Below are 21,808 nucleotides of genomic sequence, written 5' to 3' on the forward strand. Positions count from 1 at the left end.
GATTGAGGAACATAAGAAAATATTAGTGTTTGTGCAAGATCACGAAAGATCAAATTTAACCAAGGAATTACAAGCAATTAAACGTTAAAAAATGATTAGAGATAATAAGGTCTATTCAGAGGGATATATTTATATCTGGATGAAACTGAAGAACCAAAGCTGGATGGGCAAAAGAAAATACAAGTTGATTTGTCTTCAGGGTCCTCGAGTGGAGAGGATGAATCCAGAGAAAAACCGGGGTTGACTGGAATAAGAGGAGAACGCAGGGGCAGAGGAGCTTGGAAACAATGGGGAAAGCTACTCAATGTGGGAGAGCAAGCCAAGCTGCCCACTAGACAATGGCAGAGGGATGATTCCCTATAGTTAATTTATCAATAACTGTGTTGACTGCTCCTTGAAGATCTTTATCTGCCGTCACTTACTATGTTACTATGCGTATTCATTGCAATCAATAAACCTGGGTATTAATAAGGAGTTAGATTGGCCTGCAGTATGATACATAGTAGATGATGATGGCAGAAAAAGACCTGCACGGTCCATCTAGTCTGCCCAACAATTTAAACTCATAGGTGCTACTTTATGTGTATACCTGACCTTGATTTGTTTGCCATTTTCAGGGCACAGACCGTAGAAGCCTGCCCAGAACAAGGCCCACCTCCCAACCACCAGCCCCGCCTCCCCCCACTGTCACAGTTCTCAACCAATTAGATTTGTCATGTTAGATCCTCTTGGGAAAATTTGACCAGACTAGGCATCCAAGAATTTGTTTAATATGCTGCTTTTGGTAAGGTAATGTAGTTCTAGCATTGTTATTTGTATTATTTGCAAGTATGTTAGGGTGGTTTATTGATGTATATCTTCTGCATGGCTGTCTTATTTAAGATTACAGCTCAGCCCCTGATGACTCTTTATAGCAAACCGTGGGCCATGTCGAGCCCAGATTAAATGCAGTTTGGTTCAGTAGTGAGCATGCTCAACTCTAATTTACAAGGAAGAGTTTTGAGTAACATTGCTGTACTGCTATGATACAGATATCCAGTTTATCTGGTTAAGGATTAACAATACAATGCTGGACTGAGTATATGATCCCTAGAGGGAACGAACAGGAAGAGTGTCATTATATAATCAAACAGTAAGAAGATCTTCTCAATCTACACCTCTTCCCTGGGCTCCCTCATCTCATCTCATGGCTTCCAGTATCATCTCTATGCGGACAACACCCAGCTGTATCTCTCCACACCAGTCATCACCGCGGAGACCCAGGCAAAGGTATCGGCCTGCTTAACCGACATTGCTACATGGATGTCCAACCGCCACCTGAAACTGAACATGTCCAAGACTGAGCTCATTGTCTTTCCACCAAAACCCACTTCTCCTCTTCCTCCACTTTCTATCTCAGTTGATAACACCCTCATCCTCCCCATCTCATCTGCCCGCAACCTCGGAGTAATCTTCGACTCCTCCCTCTCCTTCTCGGCACACATCCAGCAGATAGCCAAGACCTGTCGCTTCTTCCTCTTCAACATCAGCAAAATTCGCCCTTTCCTCTCTGAACACACCACCCGAACTCTCGTCCACGCTCTCATTACCTCTCGCCTTGACTACTGCAACTTACTCCTCACCGGACTCCCACTTAGCCATCTATCCCCCCTTCAATCTGTTCAGAACTCTGCTGCACGTCTTATATTCCGCCAGAACCAATATACTCATATCACCCCTCTTCTCAGGTCACTTCACTGGCTTCCAATCCGATACCGCATTCAGTTCAAGCTTCTCCTTCTTACCTACAAATGTACTCAATCTGCTGCCCCTCACTACCTCTCTACCCTCATCTCCCCTTATGTTCCCACCCAAAACCTCCGTTCACAGGACAAATCCCTCCTCTCAGTACCCTTCTCCACCACTGCCAACTCCAGGCTCCGCCCATTCTGCCTCGCCTCACCCTATGCCTGGAACAACCTTCCTGAGCCCTTACGTCAAGCCCCCTCCCTGTCCATCTTCAAGTCTCTGCTTAAAGCCCACCTCTTCAATGCTGCCTTCGGCACCTAACTCTTACCTTCAGGATATCCAGACTGCCCCAATTTGACTGCCCCTATCGAATTGACTACTCGTCCTTTAGATTGTAAGCTGTTTGAGCAGGGCCTGTCCTTTTATGTTAAATTGTACAGCGCTGCGTAACCCTAGTAGCGCTTTAGAAATGTTAAGTAGTAGTAGTAGTAAGATCTTCATCTCCTGGCATCGTCGATTTGTTAAACGCAAGTAGTGAAAGGACAATGAGAAATCCTTGAAATATTGGAAATGACAGTTCTACATATTTTGATTTAAAAAGGACTGATTATTGCTTTATTGTTTAGGGGTAATTGATATGCAGAAGGTCTATAATTGTAGCATTTGTGTATACATATTTTGAGTTAGAATAATTGGTACATTCAGTATGTTTGAAGGGAGTAAAAGAGCTATGAACATGTGTATACAATGATTATATTGAGTGAATGGTATTAGTATGGATGGAAAGCATAGGTGAGTTCATGATGTGATGATCTATTAATAGCTCAAGTTATCAAAATAGTAGATGTTTTGATATTAATAAAGAATATATTTTATGTGGTATTTAAGGCTCTATGGTTGCTTTAATTGAGGGATGCATATTCATTTGGGGAAATCCTGAAAACTCAACTAGGTTGTAGCCAGTGGTGTGCTGGAGCAGGCTCTCACAGGCTCGCAAGAGCCGGTTGTTACGTTTTTAAGAATTTTGGGAGCCGGTTGTTAAAGTAGGGCCCTCCATGGCTACTTTAACAACTGGCTCCCAAAATGTGGGCTTGGGCCCCCTGCTGAATTCTCTTTTACTTTGCTGGTGGGGATGCTGAGCCCTGCCAGCCAAGTAAATAGACTGCTGCTGTTCCTTGCTCCTTGTTTCCAGCTCTGAGCAGCAGGCTGGGACTTCTCCAGCATGTGTGAGAAGTTTCAGCATGCTGCTCAGAGCAAGACGTTGGGAGTGATGGCAGTCCATTTATTGGCTGCCAGCAAAGGTATGCCTAGTGAGCCCGCAGGAAGGGAGGGAGGAAAGAGAGGCAAGTGTTGCTCCCCCCACCCCGGCCACCCCTAGCCCTTCCAACTGCAGAGCTGGCTAGGTCCGGAGAAAGAGCCTGTTGTTAAATATTTACCAGCACACCCCTGGTTGTAGCCCTTGATGACCGAGGTTGCCCAACCTAGCCCTAACCAGTTAAGTGAGGGGTGGTCCAAAGGCAGAGTTAGAGTGGAGTGTCAACTTAGCCAGTCAGCGGCAATATTCAATCCACTAACCAGCTAAGTCTGTTCTCTAAGTTTATGTGCTGAATTAACTAGGTACTGGTATGAATATTGACCAGTGCCCGGTTAACTTCTGGGTCAGTGCACATACTCGGATATCCAATGCCGGAAGACATGCATTGAGGGGCCCTTTTACTAAGTTGCATAAGTGTCTACGTGCGCCCAACGCATGCCAAAATGGAGTTACCGCCTGACTACCGTGTGGCTCTTGTGGTAGTTTCATTTTTGGCCCGTGTCCGATACGTGCATCTGAAAAATATTTTCTATTTTTGGATGCACGTAACGGACGCGCACCAAGTGGAATTTGGTGTGCATAGGTCATTATGCCACGTTACCGCGTGAGCCTTTACCTCTAGGTCAATGGCTGGTGGTAAGGTCTCACACTCAAAATGGACGCGCGGGAGGAATTTTGATTTTGCCGCACATTCATTTTCATCAAAAATAAAAGAGGCCTTTTTACAGGCACGCTAAAAAATGGATCGGCGCGCAACCATAACCCACGCCTGCACTACCGCAAGCCATTTTTCAGCGCGCCTTTGTAAAAGAAAGAATTTCTAAGGTTAGTTGAGCCCATGGCTGTGAGCAACGTACAAGCCGCTTACACTGCAGACTGAATATTACTCCCTACTAGTTCTGTATCTTCCTTATTGATCATTGATTGATTGTTGGAATTGATGTTATTCAATTTCATTATACCCTGTTTCTGAATGTTGGTAGCCCTGCATATTTTAAGCCCATGCCAGCTCTGTTAAACTGAGGCAAAAGAATCCAGAAAGGCACTAGTGACTCTAAAAACGATGCATTATCCTGTCTGTCTGTCCTGAGTACCGTTTACGTCTTTGACCGGAGAAAGCTCTGCTCAGTTACTGAAGTTGAACTAAAACTGACACAAATCATATGCTAAGTGCTTAGAGAGTGAGGAGATGATGAATATCAAATGTAATGAAGATCGTTACGCCTGTGTGAAGTTAGTTGACAATTTAATGTTTTAAGTGTTATTCATTGTGTCATTTATAGGTCACTAGCAATAGGGAGAGCATTGGTTAGAATATTCCTATTATAAGGAGCCTGTAATTCAGACTTCAGCACAGGGGATTTTCTCAGTATCACATAAAAGACAATTCTATAACTAGACACCTGCATTAACGTACGGATATTGTAAATTATATGACTGACTGCCTCATTTGTGTGACTGCAGTTATGTCAGTTCTACACCTGGTGTAACTGCGGGAACATGAATGTAAGGAATTCCAATACCAGGTTACATGGAATCTGTGTACCCAAAGGAAATGAGTATCCTGCTTATTTTCGAAGGAGAAGGCTGGCCATCTTCCGACACAAATCGGGAGATGGCTGGCCTTCTCCTAATGCCGGCCAAATCAATATAATCGAAAGCCGATTTTGGCCGGCTTCAACTGCTTTCCGTCGCAGGGCCAGTCAAAGTTAAAGGGGGTGTTTTGGCAGGGTAAGGAAGGCGGGACGGGGGCGTGTTTACGAGATGGCCGGCTTTGGCCGATAATGGAAAAAAGAAGGCCGGCTCAGACGAGCACTTGGCCGGCTTCACTTGGTCCATTTATTTTTAGGACCAAGCCTCAAAAAAGTGCCCCAACTGACCAGATGACCACCGGAGGGAATCAGGGATCACCTCCCCTTATTCCCCCAGTGGTCACCAACCCCCTCCCACCCCAAATAAAATATTTTAACATTTTTGTGCCAGTCTCAAATGTCATACCCAGCTCCATCACAGCACTATGCAGGTCCCTGGAGCAGTTTTTAGTGGGTACTGCAGTGGACTTCAGGCAGGCGGACCCAGGCCCATCCCCCCTACCTGTTACACTTGTGGTGATAAATGTGAGCCCTCCAAAACCCACCCAAAACCCACTGTACCCACATGTAGGTGCCCCCCTTCACCCATAAGGGCTATGGTAGTGTTGTACAGTTGTGGGTAATGGGTTTGGGGGTTTTGGGGGGGCTCAGCATACAAGGTAAGGGAGCTATGCACCTGGGAGCAGTTTGTGAAGTCCACTGCACTGCTTCCTAGGGTGCCCGGTTGGTGTCCTGGCATGTGAGGGGGACCACTGCACTATAAATGCAGGCTCCTCCCATGACCAAATGGCTTGGATTTGGCCGGGTTTGAGATGGCTGCAATTAGTTTCCATTATTGGCGGGAAACCAATGGCGGTGATCTCTAACGCCAGCCATCTGTAACACCGTCCCAAATGTTGAGATTTGGCCGTCCCTGACCGTATTATCGAAATGAAAGATGGCCAGCCATCTTGTTTCGATAATACGGTCAGGTATGCCGCTTTACGGGGCCGGCCTTAGAGATGGCCGCCCATATAGATAGCCGGCCCGTTCGATTATGCCCCTCTTTGTCTCATTACTCCATGCTTTTGAATATGCTCTAATTTTGTTCTTAATAATAGTGTCTACCATTTTGCTCGGCACCAACGTCAGCCTCACCGGTCTATAATTTCCCGGATCTCCTCTGGAACCTTTGTTAAAAATCAGCGTTACATTGGCCACCCTCCAATCTTCTGGTACCACGCTCGATTTTAAAAATAAATTACATATTACTAACAATAGCTCCGCAAACTCATTTTTCAGTTCTATCAGTACTCTGGGATGAATACCATCCAGTCCAGGAGATTTACTACTCTTCAGTTTGTAGAACTGCCCCATTACATCCTCCAGGTTTACAGAGAATTCATTAAGTTTCTCCGACTCGTCAGCTTCGAATACCATTTTTTTGCCAGCCTCTATGCCAGCCTCAGATGTCATACTCGGGTCCATCACAGCAGTATGCAGGTCCCTGGAGCAGTTTTAGTGGGTGCAGTGCAATTCAGGCAGGCGGATCCAGGCCCATCCCCCTCTCTACCTGTTACGTTTGTGGAGGAAACAGTGAGCCTTCCAAACCCACCAGAAATCCACTGTACCCACATCTAGGTGCCCCCTTCACCCATAAGGGCTATGGTAGTGGTGTACAGTTGTGGGTAGTGGGTTTTAGGGTGGGGGTTGGGGGGCTCAGCAGACAAGGTAAGGGAGCTGTGTTCCTGGGAGCATTTTATGAAGTCCACTGCAGTGCCCCCTAGGGTGCCTGGTTGGTGTCCTGGCATGTCAGGGGGACCAGTGCACTACAAATGCTGGCTCCTCCCACAACCAAAGGGCTTGCATTTGGTCGTTTCTGAGATGGGCTTCCATTATTGCCGAAAATCAGAAATGACCAAGTCTAAGGATGGCTATCTCTAAGGACGACCAAAATTTCAAGATTTGGGCGTCCCTGACCATATTATCAAAATGAAACGTGGATGTCCATCTTGTTTCGATAATACGAGTTTCCCCGTCCCTCCATCGGGACGTTTTGCAAGGACGTCCTCAACAAAACTTGGGCATCCCTTTTGATTATGCCCCTCAACAGGTCTCCTTTTGAAACAGAAAAATGTCCTAAAAGTGGCACAATGTGGCATTTGGACTTTTTTTTCCCCCAAAACATCCAAATCGGTATTTTTAAAACCCATTTAAAGATGTTTTTCTATGCAGTTCATCTGAAATGCATCCAAATCACAAGGGGGCATGTTGTGGGCAAGATTTGGGCATTCCCAACACTTGTGATTTGGATGCACTTGGCACTTGAGCATTTTTCTGCCATAAATGAACAAAGCAAAACCATCCAGGGCTAAAACCTACTAACAATAAATGTTGGTTCTGCTGCTTGCTCCCAGGCACTCTACTTCATATGATTTTTAAATGTAGGTTGACCTATGATTTTTGAAGTCAAATTTTTTTTTTTGTTACATTTGTACCCCGCGCTTTCCCACTCATGGCAGGCTCATAACAAAAATACTTCCTGTACAAGGCTCAATCACGCCGTCCATTGTCATCTTTGGTTACATATTATTTCAAGATCAGTTAGCCATTTCCCAACAAAAATTATTGAATATCTTAGCTACTGCTGCACTTAAAATGGTCCTTATGCATTGGAAAGACAATTCAAGTCTCAATTCTACATTGTAAGCTCTTTTGAGCAGGGACTGTCTCTTTGTATCAGGTGTTCAGCGCTGCGTGCGTCTGGTAGCGCTACACAAATGCTAATAATAATAATAATTTTGGTGGCACTCAATTTTACAAATATATAAGTTTGAAACTTCCTTAGCAGATAAGTTAGGACGGACTTGTTTAGTTGAGAGAATTTGGTTTCCTATAGGGAAATATTTGGATTCTTGTCATTCTGGGTAACCTTAGTTTAGGTTTTAATAATTTATATGCAGCAAGTACTCAATTAAGTTGTATATATTGGGTATTGAGTCTTGTTATAATTTTTATTTGCTTTTCTGTATTTTATATTCCTTGTTATTATCGCTGGTAATTTGTTATCATATACAAAATCTTAATAAATATTCATGGATTCAAAACCTAGACATTTTGGGCTAGATCTGTTTTAATAACAACTACATTACAAAAAGGCACCACACATGATCACTGGAGGGTTGAAGGCATGACCTCCCCTTATTCCTCTGGTGGTCACTGACCCCCCCCCCTCCCCCCTGCCTCCCAAAGATATGAAAAAAACAGTACATACCAGCTTTTCTTGATAGCATCAGATGTTATGACCAGTCCTATTAGAGCAGCAAGCAGATCTCTGGAGTAGACTAGTGGTCAGTGCAGTGCACTGTAGAGAAAGGAACCCAGGCACATAATCCACTCTGCTACACTTTTGGTGGAAAGTGTGAGCAGTCTAATACCTTTTATGGAACTTGATATACCGCCTTTCTGAGGTTTTTGCAACTACATTCAAAGCGGTTTACATATATTCAGGTACTTATTTTGTACCTGGGCAATGGAGGGTTAAGTTGCACAGAGTCACAAGGAGCTGCAGTGGGAATTGAACCCAGTTCCCCAGAATCAGAGTCAGCTGCACTAACTACTAGGCTACTCCTCCACTAGCAACATTCCATGTAGAATCCTGCCCTTGCAGATCAGCAATGCGGCCGCGCAAGCTTCTGTTTCTGTGAGTCTGACGTTCTGCATGTACGTCAGACTCACAGAAACAGAAGCCTGCTCGGCCGCGTTGCTGATCTGCAAGGGCAGGCTTCTACATGGAATGTTGGTAGTGGAATAGCAACATTAACATTCCATGTAGAATCTCAAATAGTACCAACATTGTTTGTTTGTTACATTTGTACCCCACGCTTTCCCACTCATAGCAGGTTCAATGCAGCTTACATATTATATACAGGTACTTATTTGTACCTGGGGCAATGGAGGGTTAAGTGACTTGCCCACAGTCACAAGGAGCTGCAGTGGGAATCGAACTCAGTTCCCCAGGATCAAAGTCCACTGCACTAACCACTAGGCTACTCCTGCACAGGCTACTCCGCTACTGTACCTACTTATAGGTGACACCTGCAGACATAAGGCCTATTGTGGTGGTGTACAGTTGGGTACAGTAAGTGTTTGGTGGGTTTTGGAGGACTCACCCTACAATATTAGGTGGTAATGGTAAGATGTGTACCTGGGACCTTCTATGTGAAGTCCATAGCAGTGCCCTACAGCTCTGCTGGGATGTCTGTGTGGCCAGTCTGCTAAGAATACTGGCCCCTCCTACTCCCCCAATGGCTTGATTTTGTGCATTTTTCAATTGGACCTTTTTTTTTTTTCAAAATGGTCCAAGAAGATAGATGTACTGAGCACAACATCATCTAGTAAAATGGCCATTTTCAAAACAAAAAGATATAATTTTTCTATTTTGAAAATGACCATGTTTGTTCGTTACTGGAGTTTTGGACGTTTTGCGGAAAACGTCAAAAGTCACATTTAGACTTGTCGAAAATGCCCCTCTATGTCTCTGAGTTAACCTAAACATTTGAATATTGGCCTTATTTGTGTTTAGTCCCATTGCACACAGAAATAAGCATCACAACAGCACTGAGCAGCTTTAGAATCCATGCACACTCCAGCTAAGCAGTGCTCATTTATCTCATTCTCTCTCTGTCCCTTAAAATCTAATGCATTGTCTACACCTAAATTCATTTCTTCTGGATAAATTAAGCCCTTTTCTTTCATGCCATAGGTTTTCTTTCTTGGAAAACCAGCTTTCACAGAGGCTTAACAAAGCTGGCACAAGGCATTGCCCAATCCTAGTGACTGGCAAGCTGCCTTTGGCAATGGCCACCATAAGCTTTGCAGACGACCTACCAGCATGTAGTACCATGGCTACAACACAGAAACCGTGGCTAGAAGATTGATAGGAATCTAATTGTAAATGATTAAGCAGCATTTAAAAATAAATTGATGATCTTATCATCGCTGTATTGCAGAATAAAATACAGAACAACCAGGAGTAAAAATCTGCTTGAAATGACAGTGCAGGAATCAGTTATATGCCAAACACTTGAAATCACATGCCACCCATGATGTCTGCTGCCATTAGGCATAACAAGTTTGAGATGAATTCCATCTGTACTTCAAGTTTCTATAAATGTACGAGCAGGGCCACTGAGAGACTGAGCCGGGCACGGGAAAAGGCCGCCCCCCCCCCCCCAATCACTACTCAGGCCACCAGCGTCACAGTCCCCAGTCTCCACTCGCCCACCCCCAGCCCCGTCGACAGCCCCCCTCCGTCCGCCACCAGGCCCCCTGCATTCAAATCGGTAGCGCCTCACCTCCATGTGAAAGCGCAGCGGCAGATCGCCTTCCTTCGGGCCTTCCTTCCCTGTGTCCCACCCTTGCAGAAACAGGAAGTTACATCAGTCAAGGGCGGGACACAAGGAGGGAAGGCCCGAAGGGAGGCGATCTGCCACTGCGCTTTCACACGGAGGTGAGGCGCTGCCGATTTTGAATGTAGGGGGCCCAGTGGTGGACGGAGAGGGGCTGTCGACGGAGCTGAGGACGGGCGGGTGAGACCGGGGAATGCGGCGCCGGGCCCCCCTTGGAGGCCCAGGCCTAGGGAATTTTGTCCCCCCTGTCCCCCTCTCAGCGGCCCTGTGTACAACGGTAAAGGGTATTTCCAACTCACATTTTTGAAAATTAAGTAAGGGCGTGCAGTTTAAAGAGAAATGGGAAACTTGTTTAGTTTAAGTATCATCCCAGTCCCAAGGATGTTTTCATTCAAGCGTCACCTTTATTTATGTTATTTTTATTTATTAGGTTTTATTTACCGCCTTTTTGAAGGAATTCACTCAAGGCTGTGTACAGTAAGAATAGATCAAACATGAGCAGTAGGCAATTAGAGCAGTAAAATATTCGAACAACAATACAAAGTATGGCATGGTATACTACTTGCAATGATAATACAATACGTACTAGAACATTATAATTGGTAGTGAGGGGTACGGCAAAGTTGTAACATATAGATGAGTAAGAAAGTAGGAAGAATTAGAAAGTAAGGTGACTGATTTGAAGAAAGTTGCACGTGAGGTCAGAGAGATGGTTAAATATTATCTGTTAGGCTAGGAGTGGATAAGCATGTCCCGCTGCAGTATGTGCAGCCCGAGTCAATCCTTGTGTGTGTGAGTGAGACTAACAAGTTAGTTACTTCTTCTGTTAAAGGCTTGGTTGAAGAGCCAAGCTTTCACCTGCTTCCTGAAGTACAGATAGTCTTGTGCTAACCGCAGCCTTTCAGGCAGTGCATTCCAGAGTGTGAGGGCTACTCTGGAGAAGGCTCGCTTGGGGGTATCACATCCTGTAATGTCTTTTTGAGAGGGTGTAGTTAGTGAAAGTCCTTGGGAGGACCTTAGTGTCCTTTATCAATAGTTTTAAGACTTTGTACATAAGTGCAAACTGTGACTAATGCTAATAAATTAAATAGTTTTGCTTTGATTATTGCCTAAACAAAACACTCTCTAAATCAGATAGAAAGATTGAGAAGCTATAGAACCACCAACAGTGGCCTCAAGGTGCTGAAACCCTGCAATTATAATGGAAGACAGTGGCACCTTGTAGCTGCTGCAAGAACTGTCACCTCCACAGCGCTCTCTCCCTCTCTGTTGGAGAGCTGACACAGATCTCTACACACATTGGTTGCTGCAGGGCCTGACCTTCCTGTGCTCCTGAGGAATAGGATGCAATGTTAGCATTGAGGACTAGGTCTACTATACAGTGCATATCTCCCAGAGTTCCATTTGTGTGAAATAGTTGATGGCAGAGACATACCAAGTTATTTTATATGTGCACAATAACACCCAAATTCTATAAATGGCGCCTTAATTTGTGTGTTTTAATTTGGCCACATGGATAAATTGCATGCACAATTTAATTTGATTAACAAGCCAATCTGTGCCGATTATTGGTACGTAGCAGTCAATTAGTGGCATAATTGGCTTTAATTAGAATTTATGCGCACAACTTTCTAGGCGTATTCTATATCGTGGTGTGCGTAAATTCTACTGTGTGTAGCCAAAAATGGGGTGTGGCCATGTGTGCGGAATGGGCGGGTTTTGAGCATTTCAAAAAAAAATGATGCGCTCTATTATGGAACACACCTGATCTGCGCCTAAGTTAGTCGCAGGTATTTAGGCCTGGTTTTAGGTGGCTTAAATGGATGCGCCTAAATTTTAGTTGCAAGAACAGCACGTGAGCATTTTCTATAAACTACGCCTAACTTTAGGTGTAGTTTATAGAATCGCACTAAGTGTGTGGTTTTTCGGCACCAATTTTTAAGGCGCCATTTATAGAATTTGGCCTTAAAGCCTTATCTGCATATAATAGTCCATAATGTAAACAATCATGAATGCTAATTTTAGCATATATTTGCAATTCTTTTGAAGGACTGATTTAGAATGCAGACTATGCTTTTTTGCACAAAAAGGATGTGCATTCTTTTGAAACACAGGACATGTAAACTACTTAGTTTCATATCATTTCTAACCTGAAACAACAGGAACAAAAGTCTGTTTTGTTCCAGAGTTGTTAAATTTATGACTTTTTACCACTATTGTGAGTGCCAGACGCCAGAAATGAGCCAGCGTTGAACCAGTCAGTGATCCTAGGGGCCCTTTTACTAAGCCACATAAGCATCTACGCACACCCAAAGTGTGCCAAAATAGAGTTACCACCCGACTACCAAGCGGCTCTTGCGGTAATTTCATTTTTGGCGCACGTCCGATACGTCTGAAAAATATTTTTTATTTTTGGACACGCGTAATGGACGCATGCCAAATGGCATTTGACGTGGGTAGGTCATTACCATCCAGATTCTTTACCGCTAGGTCAATGGCTGGCGGTAAGGTCTCAGACCCAAAATAGACGAGCGGTAATTTTGATTTTGCCGCACATCCATTTTCTCAAAAAAAAAGCCCTTTTTTACAAGCGTGATAAAAATGGATTGGCGCACGCCCCAAACCCGCGCCTATACTACTGCAAGCCATTTTTCAGTGCACCTTAGTAAAAGGACCCCCTAATGTTGAAGAGTCCCTCTCTACCAGGATGAGCTATTCTGCCTCTTGCGATGCTGGCTTTAGCCAAGCACATTCCTAGTCTGTTTGTTTTTCATTTTCTGGTAATGTTAGTTCTGGCTTCCTAATTGGTCCAGCAAGGACCAACCCACTGCAGGCTTGGGTATTCTTGCCCTGCCTCTGGGGTGGTTTCTACAACTTTGATCTTGTTTAGCTATGAATTTGTGTCCTGTTTTTGTTTCATTTCTTCATGCTTTGGAATTCCAGCTGCTTGCTTTTAGCGTCCTTGTTTGCTCTTTTGTGTTGGATACACTTCTTGGTGGTACAGTGACATTTAAAATTACCTTGAGCTATTCTTCTATTTCTTTAGTATGTAGGTTTTGGAAGTCCCTTTCTAATTGCTGTCCACATCCTGACTAGGGATTCTCATGACAGAATGAACTGGCTGAAGTAAATATACTGATTGGTTCAGTTACCTAAACAAAACTAATCTAAATTTGAGTGCCCACAGCAGCTTAAGCAGAACTGCCAAGTTACCCGGTTCCTGGAGGGAGACTTTTTTTTAAATTTGTTACATTTGTATCCCACATTTTCCCACCTATTTGTAGGCTCAATGTGGCTTAGTTAGTACCGGAGAGGCCTTTGCAGGCTCCGGTGTGAACAAATACAGGGCGATGTTGTGGTAAGATCAAGTTCATGTGGCACAGTCACATTAGAGAATCGGAGAACGGAAGAGTTGTGTTATGTCCATTACGTGCTTTAGTTTGGTTGTGTTGCAGAGATTAGACATTTAAGTTGGATCGGTAGGGTATGTATGCCTTTTTAAACAGGTTGATTTTCAGTGATTTCCGGAAGTTTAGGTGGTCCTGGTCGTACGTCATTTTCAAGGCTTTTGGTAATGCGTTCCACAGTTGTGTGCTTATCTAGGAAAAACTAGATGCGTAAGTTGTTTTGTATTTAAGTCCTTTGCAGCTTGGGTAGTACAGATTTAGATAAGATCGTGTTGACTTTTTGGCAAGTCCTGGTTTTAAAGCAGGGTGGGAGGATGAGGTTGCCATGATTTGGGTTTTTGCCAGGTACTTGTGACTTGGCTTGGTCACTGTTTGACTAGATGGACTATTAGTCTGACCCAGTATGACTACTCTTATGTTCTTATGTAAATCCAGGTCTGGCTTAAAGTCTCCCTCCTGGGACTGTTCTAGAGACTGACTCCAGAGACTTTTCTTGTGCTATACTCCTAGCACTTTAAGTTCTGGGAGAAAGTATTTTATAACCCTAACATCGTCACCTTATTGAATTTTTGGACTTAAAATCCTGAATCCTTATGTGAAATTTCATTTTACTATTATATTATCAGAGACTTTGACTGAGCTTACGCCACATCCTGGTCATCCAGTTAACAATCAGGTTCAGAAATTCTGTGAAACCATCTCTAAGAAACTAAAGGCTGCCCTTGGTCCCTGAGCATGGAAACCTCTAGTAACTTGTCATGAACCTTCTGTGCCTTTTCTTTGATGACAGACAAGAAGCAATAACAGAGTTGCCAAAATTGCCAGAGGGCAATTGTAGGCCAGCCCTGACTTTCTGACAGGCCTATCATGATGGATTATGGGGCCTGTAGCATGGATTTCAATGGATACAATCAAAGACTATAAATCTCACATTGCTTTGAGGTATAAATTCAAAACCAGGATTAGCCAAAAAGTCTCCCTCTGGAACCGGGTAACTCAGCAGCTCTGTATTAGAGATAGTCCTTAGGAATTATTTCAGGGGTTCATGGCACTCCCACAGGAAACTTCATTTCTCTGGTCCTCAAAGGAAAACTTTTATGCTGGGTTACTTCCTTGTTGGAAGAGAACAGCCCATTTCCGTGCAATCTTGACTGACTCTGTTAACTACAGCAAAAACGGGATACCAAGGAGAATAAGAATTGTAGAACACAACAATAAGTGTGAATTCTCCACACTAATAAATGTAATGGAAGCATAGATATAAATATAAACTTCAAATGGAAGGAAGGAGAAAGCCTCAAAAAGCTCCAGACTTAACAGTCTATACAGCTAACACTTGACGTCTTTGGCATAAAAATATTTCCATTCTCAATACTGAAAAAAATAACTTTTAATGTAAATATAATACAAGACGTCAGAAACAGAAGGAGACCTTTTGCAAGAAGATGAGGACCTCGGCTGGTGGGGGTTGGGGTCCCCCGCCAGCAAAGGTAGGCGACAGCGGGTTGGCGGCGAGAGAGGGGGTGTGAGGGTCAGCGGCAGGGGGGGGCAAAGTCGGCAATGGCGGGGGGGTTGGCAGCGCCGGGGAGGGGGGCTAAAATGTGCCCCTTCACCTTGGGCTCTGGACCCCCCTCCCGCCGGTCTGGCTATGCCCCTGTATTCAACACTGCTACCTAAACAAGTAATGGCTACAACTCACGTTAAGCACCAGTGCCATGTCTTAATGTTCATTGTGCCAGCTCTATGGTGTTTTAATCTGGATTTCTTGATCAATAATTCAGAAAAAAAAAAAGACAGATCGCTTTTTGATTAACAGGAACTTTTATTTTAATAACGTCTATTAGAAGTCTCACCCTCCAGCAAATTATGCATTTCTTTAAACTTCCATACTGAGTCCCTATTATTTTATAACAGCGTGTGCTTTAAAAGACATTAGTAGAGAGCTGGAAATTGCGTACTTCATGTACCTTTCTGAAGGCATAAAGTGCTTGGATCAATAAACCATCTATGTTGGCTATCAGTGAGAAGAGAAACTTAGATTTAAAAAAGCATTTTATACAGAAATTATGAAAAAAAAACCAAGACAGTATCCTCCCCCTCCCTTCCAAGTTTTCTTCATTACCGTTACTCCCTCGTGCAAAAGCACAAACTCATTCTCGCTGTTCTCACACGACCTTTGCTTATGTGAAGAATCATTGAAGGTTATCAGTTTACAGTCCGCTCCATACTCTTGAGGTTGTCTGTCAATCACTGTAGGGAGGAGGAAAAAAACAAAATAAAACAAAAGTCAATGAACAGTGGGAAGAAAACCGGATTTGAAAGGTTGGCACTGATTGGCAAAGATTTGAACTGTTAATGACCTCTCTGGGGGGTGGGGAACTCTGCTTTGTAAAACTACTTATATGTTGGTAAAGCATGATTCTGACGTGAGGAGATATGTTTTTCTGAAATGCATTTTTTCATTAATGGCAAAATCTGTCTACACTTACAAATAAAAAAATTCAGGTTCTACAGTACCGTTAGAAAAGCGAAATACAAACTTTGCATTTTGTGAATATTCTGCAATAGTGACAAAAACGTTTGTCATAGACAGTGAAGTCTAAACTAGAAAAACAAATAAGGGTGCGCTGAAAAACGGCCTGCGGTAGTGTAGGCGCGTGTTTTGCAGAATCATTTTTTCAGCACACCCTTATTTGTTGAACCGCCCGTGCACCAGAAAATAAAAATTTCTTCTGACATGCACAGTGGACACGCGGAGATGGGAAGGCGGTAGAACGAGAGGACATGAAATGAGATTGAAGGGGGGCAGACTCAGAAAAGATGTCAGGAAGTATTTTTTCACGGAGAGGGTGGTGGACGCTTGGAATGCCCTCCCACAGGAGGTGGTGGAGATGAAAACGGTAACGGAATTCAAACATGCGTGGGATGTGCATAAAGGAATCCTGTGCAGAAGGAATGGATCCTCAGAAGCTTAGCTACAATTGGGTGGCAGAGCAGGTGGGGGGAAGAGGGGTTGGTGGTTGGGAGGCGAGGATAGGGGAGGGCAGACTTTTATACGGTCTGTGCCAGAGCCGGTGATGGAAGGCGGGACAGGTGGTTGGGAGGCAGGAAAAACTGCTGGGCAGACTTATACGGTCTGTGCCCTGAGAAAGACAGGTACAAATCAAGGTAAGGTATACACATGAGTTTATCTTGGGCAGACTGGATGGACCGTGCAGGTCTTTTTCTGCCGTCATCTACTATGTTACTATGTAAAAAATGAATTTACCACCCGGGCCACGCGGTAGCTCCCAGTATGTGACTTCTGGGTACTTCCAAAGCATTTTAAAGGCAATAGTTTTTCCAATTAGGATTCTTTTACTTATCTTAAATTTGTCGGCTCAGGGGGAATTTTAAATCCGACATAGTAACATAGTAGATGACGGCAGATAAAGACCTGTACGGTCCATCCAGTCTGCCCAACAAGATAAACTCATTTGTGCTATTTTATATGTATACCTGACCTTGATTTATCCTTGCCATTTTCGGGGCATAGACCGTAGAAGTCTGCCCAGTACTTGCCCCACCTCCCAACCACCCAACCGCTAAGCTTCTGAGGATCCATTCCTTCTAAACAGGATTCCTTTATGTTTATCCCACCAGAACTGGAACTCTTTGGAGGAAATAATTCATCCACGCATTAGGGGCGTGCGCCAAATCTGAAATTACCACCAGGGGGGGCGTGCTGGCCTGGCGGTAGTCTCATTTGGGTACATGCTGCATGCGCGTAGAGCCTACCACGGCTTAGTAAAAGGGCCCCTTAGTATTTAATCTTCTATTTTGCATTTCTTGTTATGTTTATAATGTTTACTTATTAACCACTTTGAGTCGTCCCATAGTGGACTAGAAAGGTGAGGTATAAGTCAAAATAGAAAAGAACGTGGGGATATTCTTGTCAAAAACCATTGCTGCCGTATGACTTATCCTAGGGTGAGAGAAAATACCACAGGGTTCTCATTGCTTGTTTTTTCATGGTTCTGTGTTTATTTTTGTTTTAGGTCCTGTTGCAGTGATAAGTGGTGAAGAAGATTCCGCCAGCCCTCTCCATCACATCAATCATGGCATAACTACTCCCTCATCACTGGATGCTGGCCCAGATACTGTTGTCATAGGAATGACCCGGATCCCAGTCATAGAAAACCCACAGTACTTCAGACAGGGCCACAATTGTCATAAACCGGATACCTGTAAGTACACAGCCTATTAAATATATCATTTGTTATGAGAAACTGTATTGGGCGACGATGCAAACGAATAATTCAGACCGTTGTGTTCGAGACCAGTGTTCCTTCTAAACTTTGCGGGAGTCCTCCACCTACATTCCTGCCAGCGGGGGGTGCTGTTTCAGTATTACACTTTCATAGCAAGGGACATGTAAGTTCTACAGTACTCTAGTGGACCTGCCTGTCCCTATTAATTAAAAACATGATACTGAAGCACCACCCCCACTGGCAGGATTGCAATTGGAGGACTCCCACTCGGCATAGAGGGGACATCAATCAAGACCCACAACTCCTTTAAACTGGTTAGAAATGATTGATAAGATATTGCCGTGAGCAACCTTGCTTTCGAAAAGCAATTTGCGCAGCATGTCGATTACTTAACTGGACACTGCAAAGTTTAGGCGCATGCTTGGTGAAAAGAAATCATCAACTTCCAAAACAAATGAGAGCAAAAATTGATTGTTTACGTGTCACAGTGCTCAGCAGATCTGCATGAAAAACTACATGAAAAATAATGAGTAGAAGACAACCCCATATTGATATTTTTCTTTGCGTGTGAAGCATCAGACTATAAACCTGGGCCTGGAACTTAATCTTCTCTATATATAAAAGGCACCACCAACGTTCTAAATGAAGCCTCCAGCCGGAAGTGTGAAGGGGGAGAGAGATCCGGTTTCCCCATGAGTGTCTGCCCTGCCCTCGCTCTCTCTGTAATACAAACAGTGAAGGAAAACACAGCAAAGCACGAAATCAAATTGCTCTCTCTGTAACAGTGAAGGACTCGGAGGGGAGAGAGGGCAGAAGCCCTCACTATCTCTGTAACATAAACACAGCACAGCAGGAAACTTAACACTGAAGGACTCCACTCCGAGGGGGGAGGGGACAGAGAGGACAGACAGCACAGGGGAAAGGGAGAGAGGGCAGAGGGCAGGGACACACACACTCCCACATGCACACAGATGAAAACCTTGCTAGCCCCCGTTTCATTTGCATCAGAAACGGGGCTTTTTTACTAGTTAGCTATAATCCACTACAGTCAGTACTGATAGAGAATTCTTAAACTGGGGCCACATTAACGAAACACTTATCAACTGGAGCTGGTGCCAAATCCTCACAATCTCTACTGATACTACTACACTCTTACAGTTGCATACAAATGTGAAATCTTGTCTCTGGCATCATCACACCGAGCACACTTGTTGAGTCAACTTGTGTTTCTATATTAGCTCCATAAATTTAGGTGACTTTTGAGGCTCATTTTCAAAAGAGAAAAACGTCTAAAAAGTGTCTTAAAGCACCATTTGGATGGATTTCTTCTCAGAACATCCAAATCAGTATTTTTGAAACCTGTTTTGCAGATGCTATCTGTGCATTTCATCTCCAGTGTGTCCATATCACAAGGGGGCTTCTCGGGATGTTTTGAAGGCGGGGTTAGGGCGTGCCTAACACTTGGACATTTTACAGCCATGGAGGGGCATAATCGAAAGGGGCGCCCAAGTTTTCCTGAGGACGTCCTTGCAGGACATCCCGGCCAAGGGGCTGGGAAACCCGTTTTATCGAAACAAGATGGGCATCCATCTTTCGTTTCGATAATACGGTCGGGAAAGCACAAATTGTGAAATTTACATCGACCTTAGAGATGGTCGTCCCCGATTTTCGGCGATAATGGAAACCGAGGACGCCCAACTCAGAAACGACCAAATCCAATCCATTTGGTCATGGGAGGAGCCAGCATTCGTAGTGCACTGGTCCCCCTGACATGCCAAGAAACCAACCGGGCACCCTAGGGGGCACTGCAGTGGACTTCAGAAATTGCTCCCAGGTGCATAGCTCCCTTACTTTGTGTGCTGAGACCCCCACCCCTCCCCAAAACCCACTCCCCACAACTGAACACCACTACCATAGTCTTAGGGGTGAAGGGGGGCACCTACATGTGGGTACAGTGGGTTTCTGGTGGGTTTTGGAGGGCTCACATTTACCACCACAAGTGTAACAGGTGGGGGGGGGGGGTGGGCCTGGGTCCACCTGCCTGAAGTCCACTGCACCCACTAAAACTGCTCCAGGGACCTGCATAATTTTTTTAGGGTGGGTGGGGGTTAGTGACCACTGGGGGAGTAAGGGGAGGTCATCCCCGATTCCCTCCGGTGATCATCTGGTCATTTAGGGCACATTTTTGTGGCTTGGTCGTTAGAAAAAAAGGACCAGGTAAAGTCGTCCAAGTGTTCATCAGGGACACCCTTCTTTTTTCCATTATCGGTCGAGGACGCCCATGTGTTAGACACGCCCCAGTCCCGCCTTTCCTACGCCTCCGACACGCCCCTGTGAACTTTGGTCGATCCTCGATATGGAAAGCAGTTGAGGGCGCCCAAAATCGGCTTTTGATTATGCCGATTTGGGCGACCCTGTGAGAAGGACGCCCATCTTGCGATGTGTGTCGAAAATTGGGCGTCCTTCTCTTTCGAAAATAAGCCTAATAGTGGAACAAAACCAAAACGTCTATGGCAAAAACTTCAATGTTTTGGTCTAGACCTGTTTTTCTAATGACTAAAATATAAAAAATGCCCTAAATGACCAGATGACCACTGGAGGAATTCAGAGATGACCCCCCTTACCAGAGGCGTATCTGAAATGCGGTGGTAGGGGGGGCCAAGGCCAGAGTGAGGGGGCACATTATAGCCCCCCCCCTGTCGCCGCCCCCCCCAGCCACCACCACTGACGTCCCCCCCCCCCCACCGTTGTCGCCGCCGTCACCTACCCTTGCTAGTGGGGGACCTCAACCCCCGCCAGCCGAGGTCCGCTTCCTCCTGCCGCTGCCTTTAAAAATATTCCTTCGGCTGGCCTGGGATCCCAACCCCCCCAAACCCCGCCAGCCGAGCTGAGGTCTTTTAAAGTTCTTTTTCGTCCTCCGGAGTCCGTGCTGTTCAAAGCTGCTCCTTTCGGAGCCTGATGTCGCTGGACGTTGTACGTTCAGCACGTCTCCTGCATGTACAACGTGCATCGACGTCAGACTCCGAAAGGAGCAGCTTTGAACAGCACGGACTCCGGAGGACGAAAAAGAACTTTAAAAGACCTCGGCTCGGCTGGCGGGGGTTGGGGGGGTTGGGATCCCCGGCCAGCTGAAGGAATATTTTTAAAGGCAGCAGCAGGAGGAAGCGACCTCGGCTGGTGGGAATTGGGGTCCCCCGCTAGCAAAGGTAGGTGACGGCGGCAGGGGGGGTCCAGGGCGAAATCTGCGGGGGCCCAGGCCCCCGTGACCCCACGCAGATACGCCCCTACCCCTTACTCACCTAGTGATCACTGACCTCCAACCCCCCCCAAAATGAAAATAGCCCTCACCAGCTTCAGTGACAGCCTCAGATGTTATAGCCAGGTCCATTAGAACTGCATGCAGGTCCCTGGACTAATTTAGTGGTGGGTGCAGTGTACTGTAGACAGATGGACCCAGGCCCATGCCTTCTTCTACTTGTTACACTTGTGATAGAAACTGTAAGCCTTCCAAAACTCTCTAATACCCCACTGTACTCAAATATAGGTGCCCCCTTCACCCATAAGGACTATGGTAGTGGTGTGCAGTTGGGGTAGTGGGCTTTGGAGGGCTCAGCAGATAAGATAAGGGAGCAACGGTGAGATGTGTACCTGGGAGCATGTTTTTGAAGTCCACAGCAGTGCCCCCTAGGGTGTCCATTGCTCTCCTGGAGAGTCTGGGGAACCAGTGTGCTGAAAATGTTGGTCCCTCCTACATTCCAATAGCTTGATTTTATGTATTTTTAACTTGTGCAGGGTTTTTTTCCCCGAAAATAGTCTAAAAAGATAAACGCACAAAGAACAAAACCTTTTTAGAAATGGTATTTTCGAAAAAAAAAAAGATAGACATTTTTCTTTTTTCAAACATACGTATATTTCCTATTCAGATTTGTTACGTTTAATGCAAGACATCCAAAGTCTGATTCAGATGCACTATTGAGAATTCCCCTCTAAGTAGCAGAAAATCTAGCTGCTGTATCCGACTGAAATAGGAGACAAATATACAGGTGCTCATGTTTGTTTGGGTTTTTTTTTTTTTAATATTGGCCCAATGAGTCCCGCCAGTTGATGGGACAGGCATAAAGGAATC

General features: G+C 44.9%; 1 protein-coding gene across 4 annotated transcripts in view; it reads left to right on the top strand.

Annotated features, from left to right (window-relative positions):
* NTRK3 (neurotrophic receptor tyrosine kinase 3) overlaps positions 1–21,808 on the top strand; it is a 1,282,719-nt gene that overhangs the window by 928,210 nt on the left and 332,701 nt on the right. For all 4 annotated transcript variants that reach the window (XM_030189707.1, XM_030189709.1, XM_030189710.1 and 1 more), the window contains one exon: positions 17,470–17,658. In XM_030189707.1, the coding sequence (XP_030045567.1) occupies positions 17,470–17,658 (189 nt within the window). The remainder of the gene's footprint in view (positions 1–17,469; positions 17,659–21,808) is intronic.

Source organism: Microcaecilia unicolor, chromosome 1 (genome assembly GCF_901765095.1).
Source record: "Microcaecilia unicolor chromosome 1, aMicUni1.1, whole genome shotgun sequence".
Classification (NCBI taxonomy): Eukaryota; Metazoa; Chordata; class Amphibia; order Gymnophiona; family Siphonopidae; genus Microcaecilia; species Microcaecilia unicolor.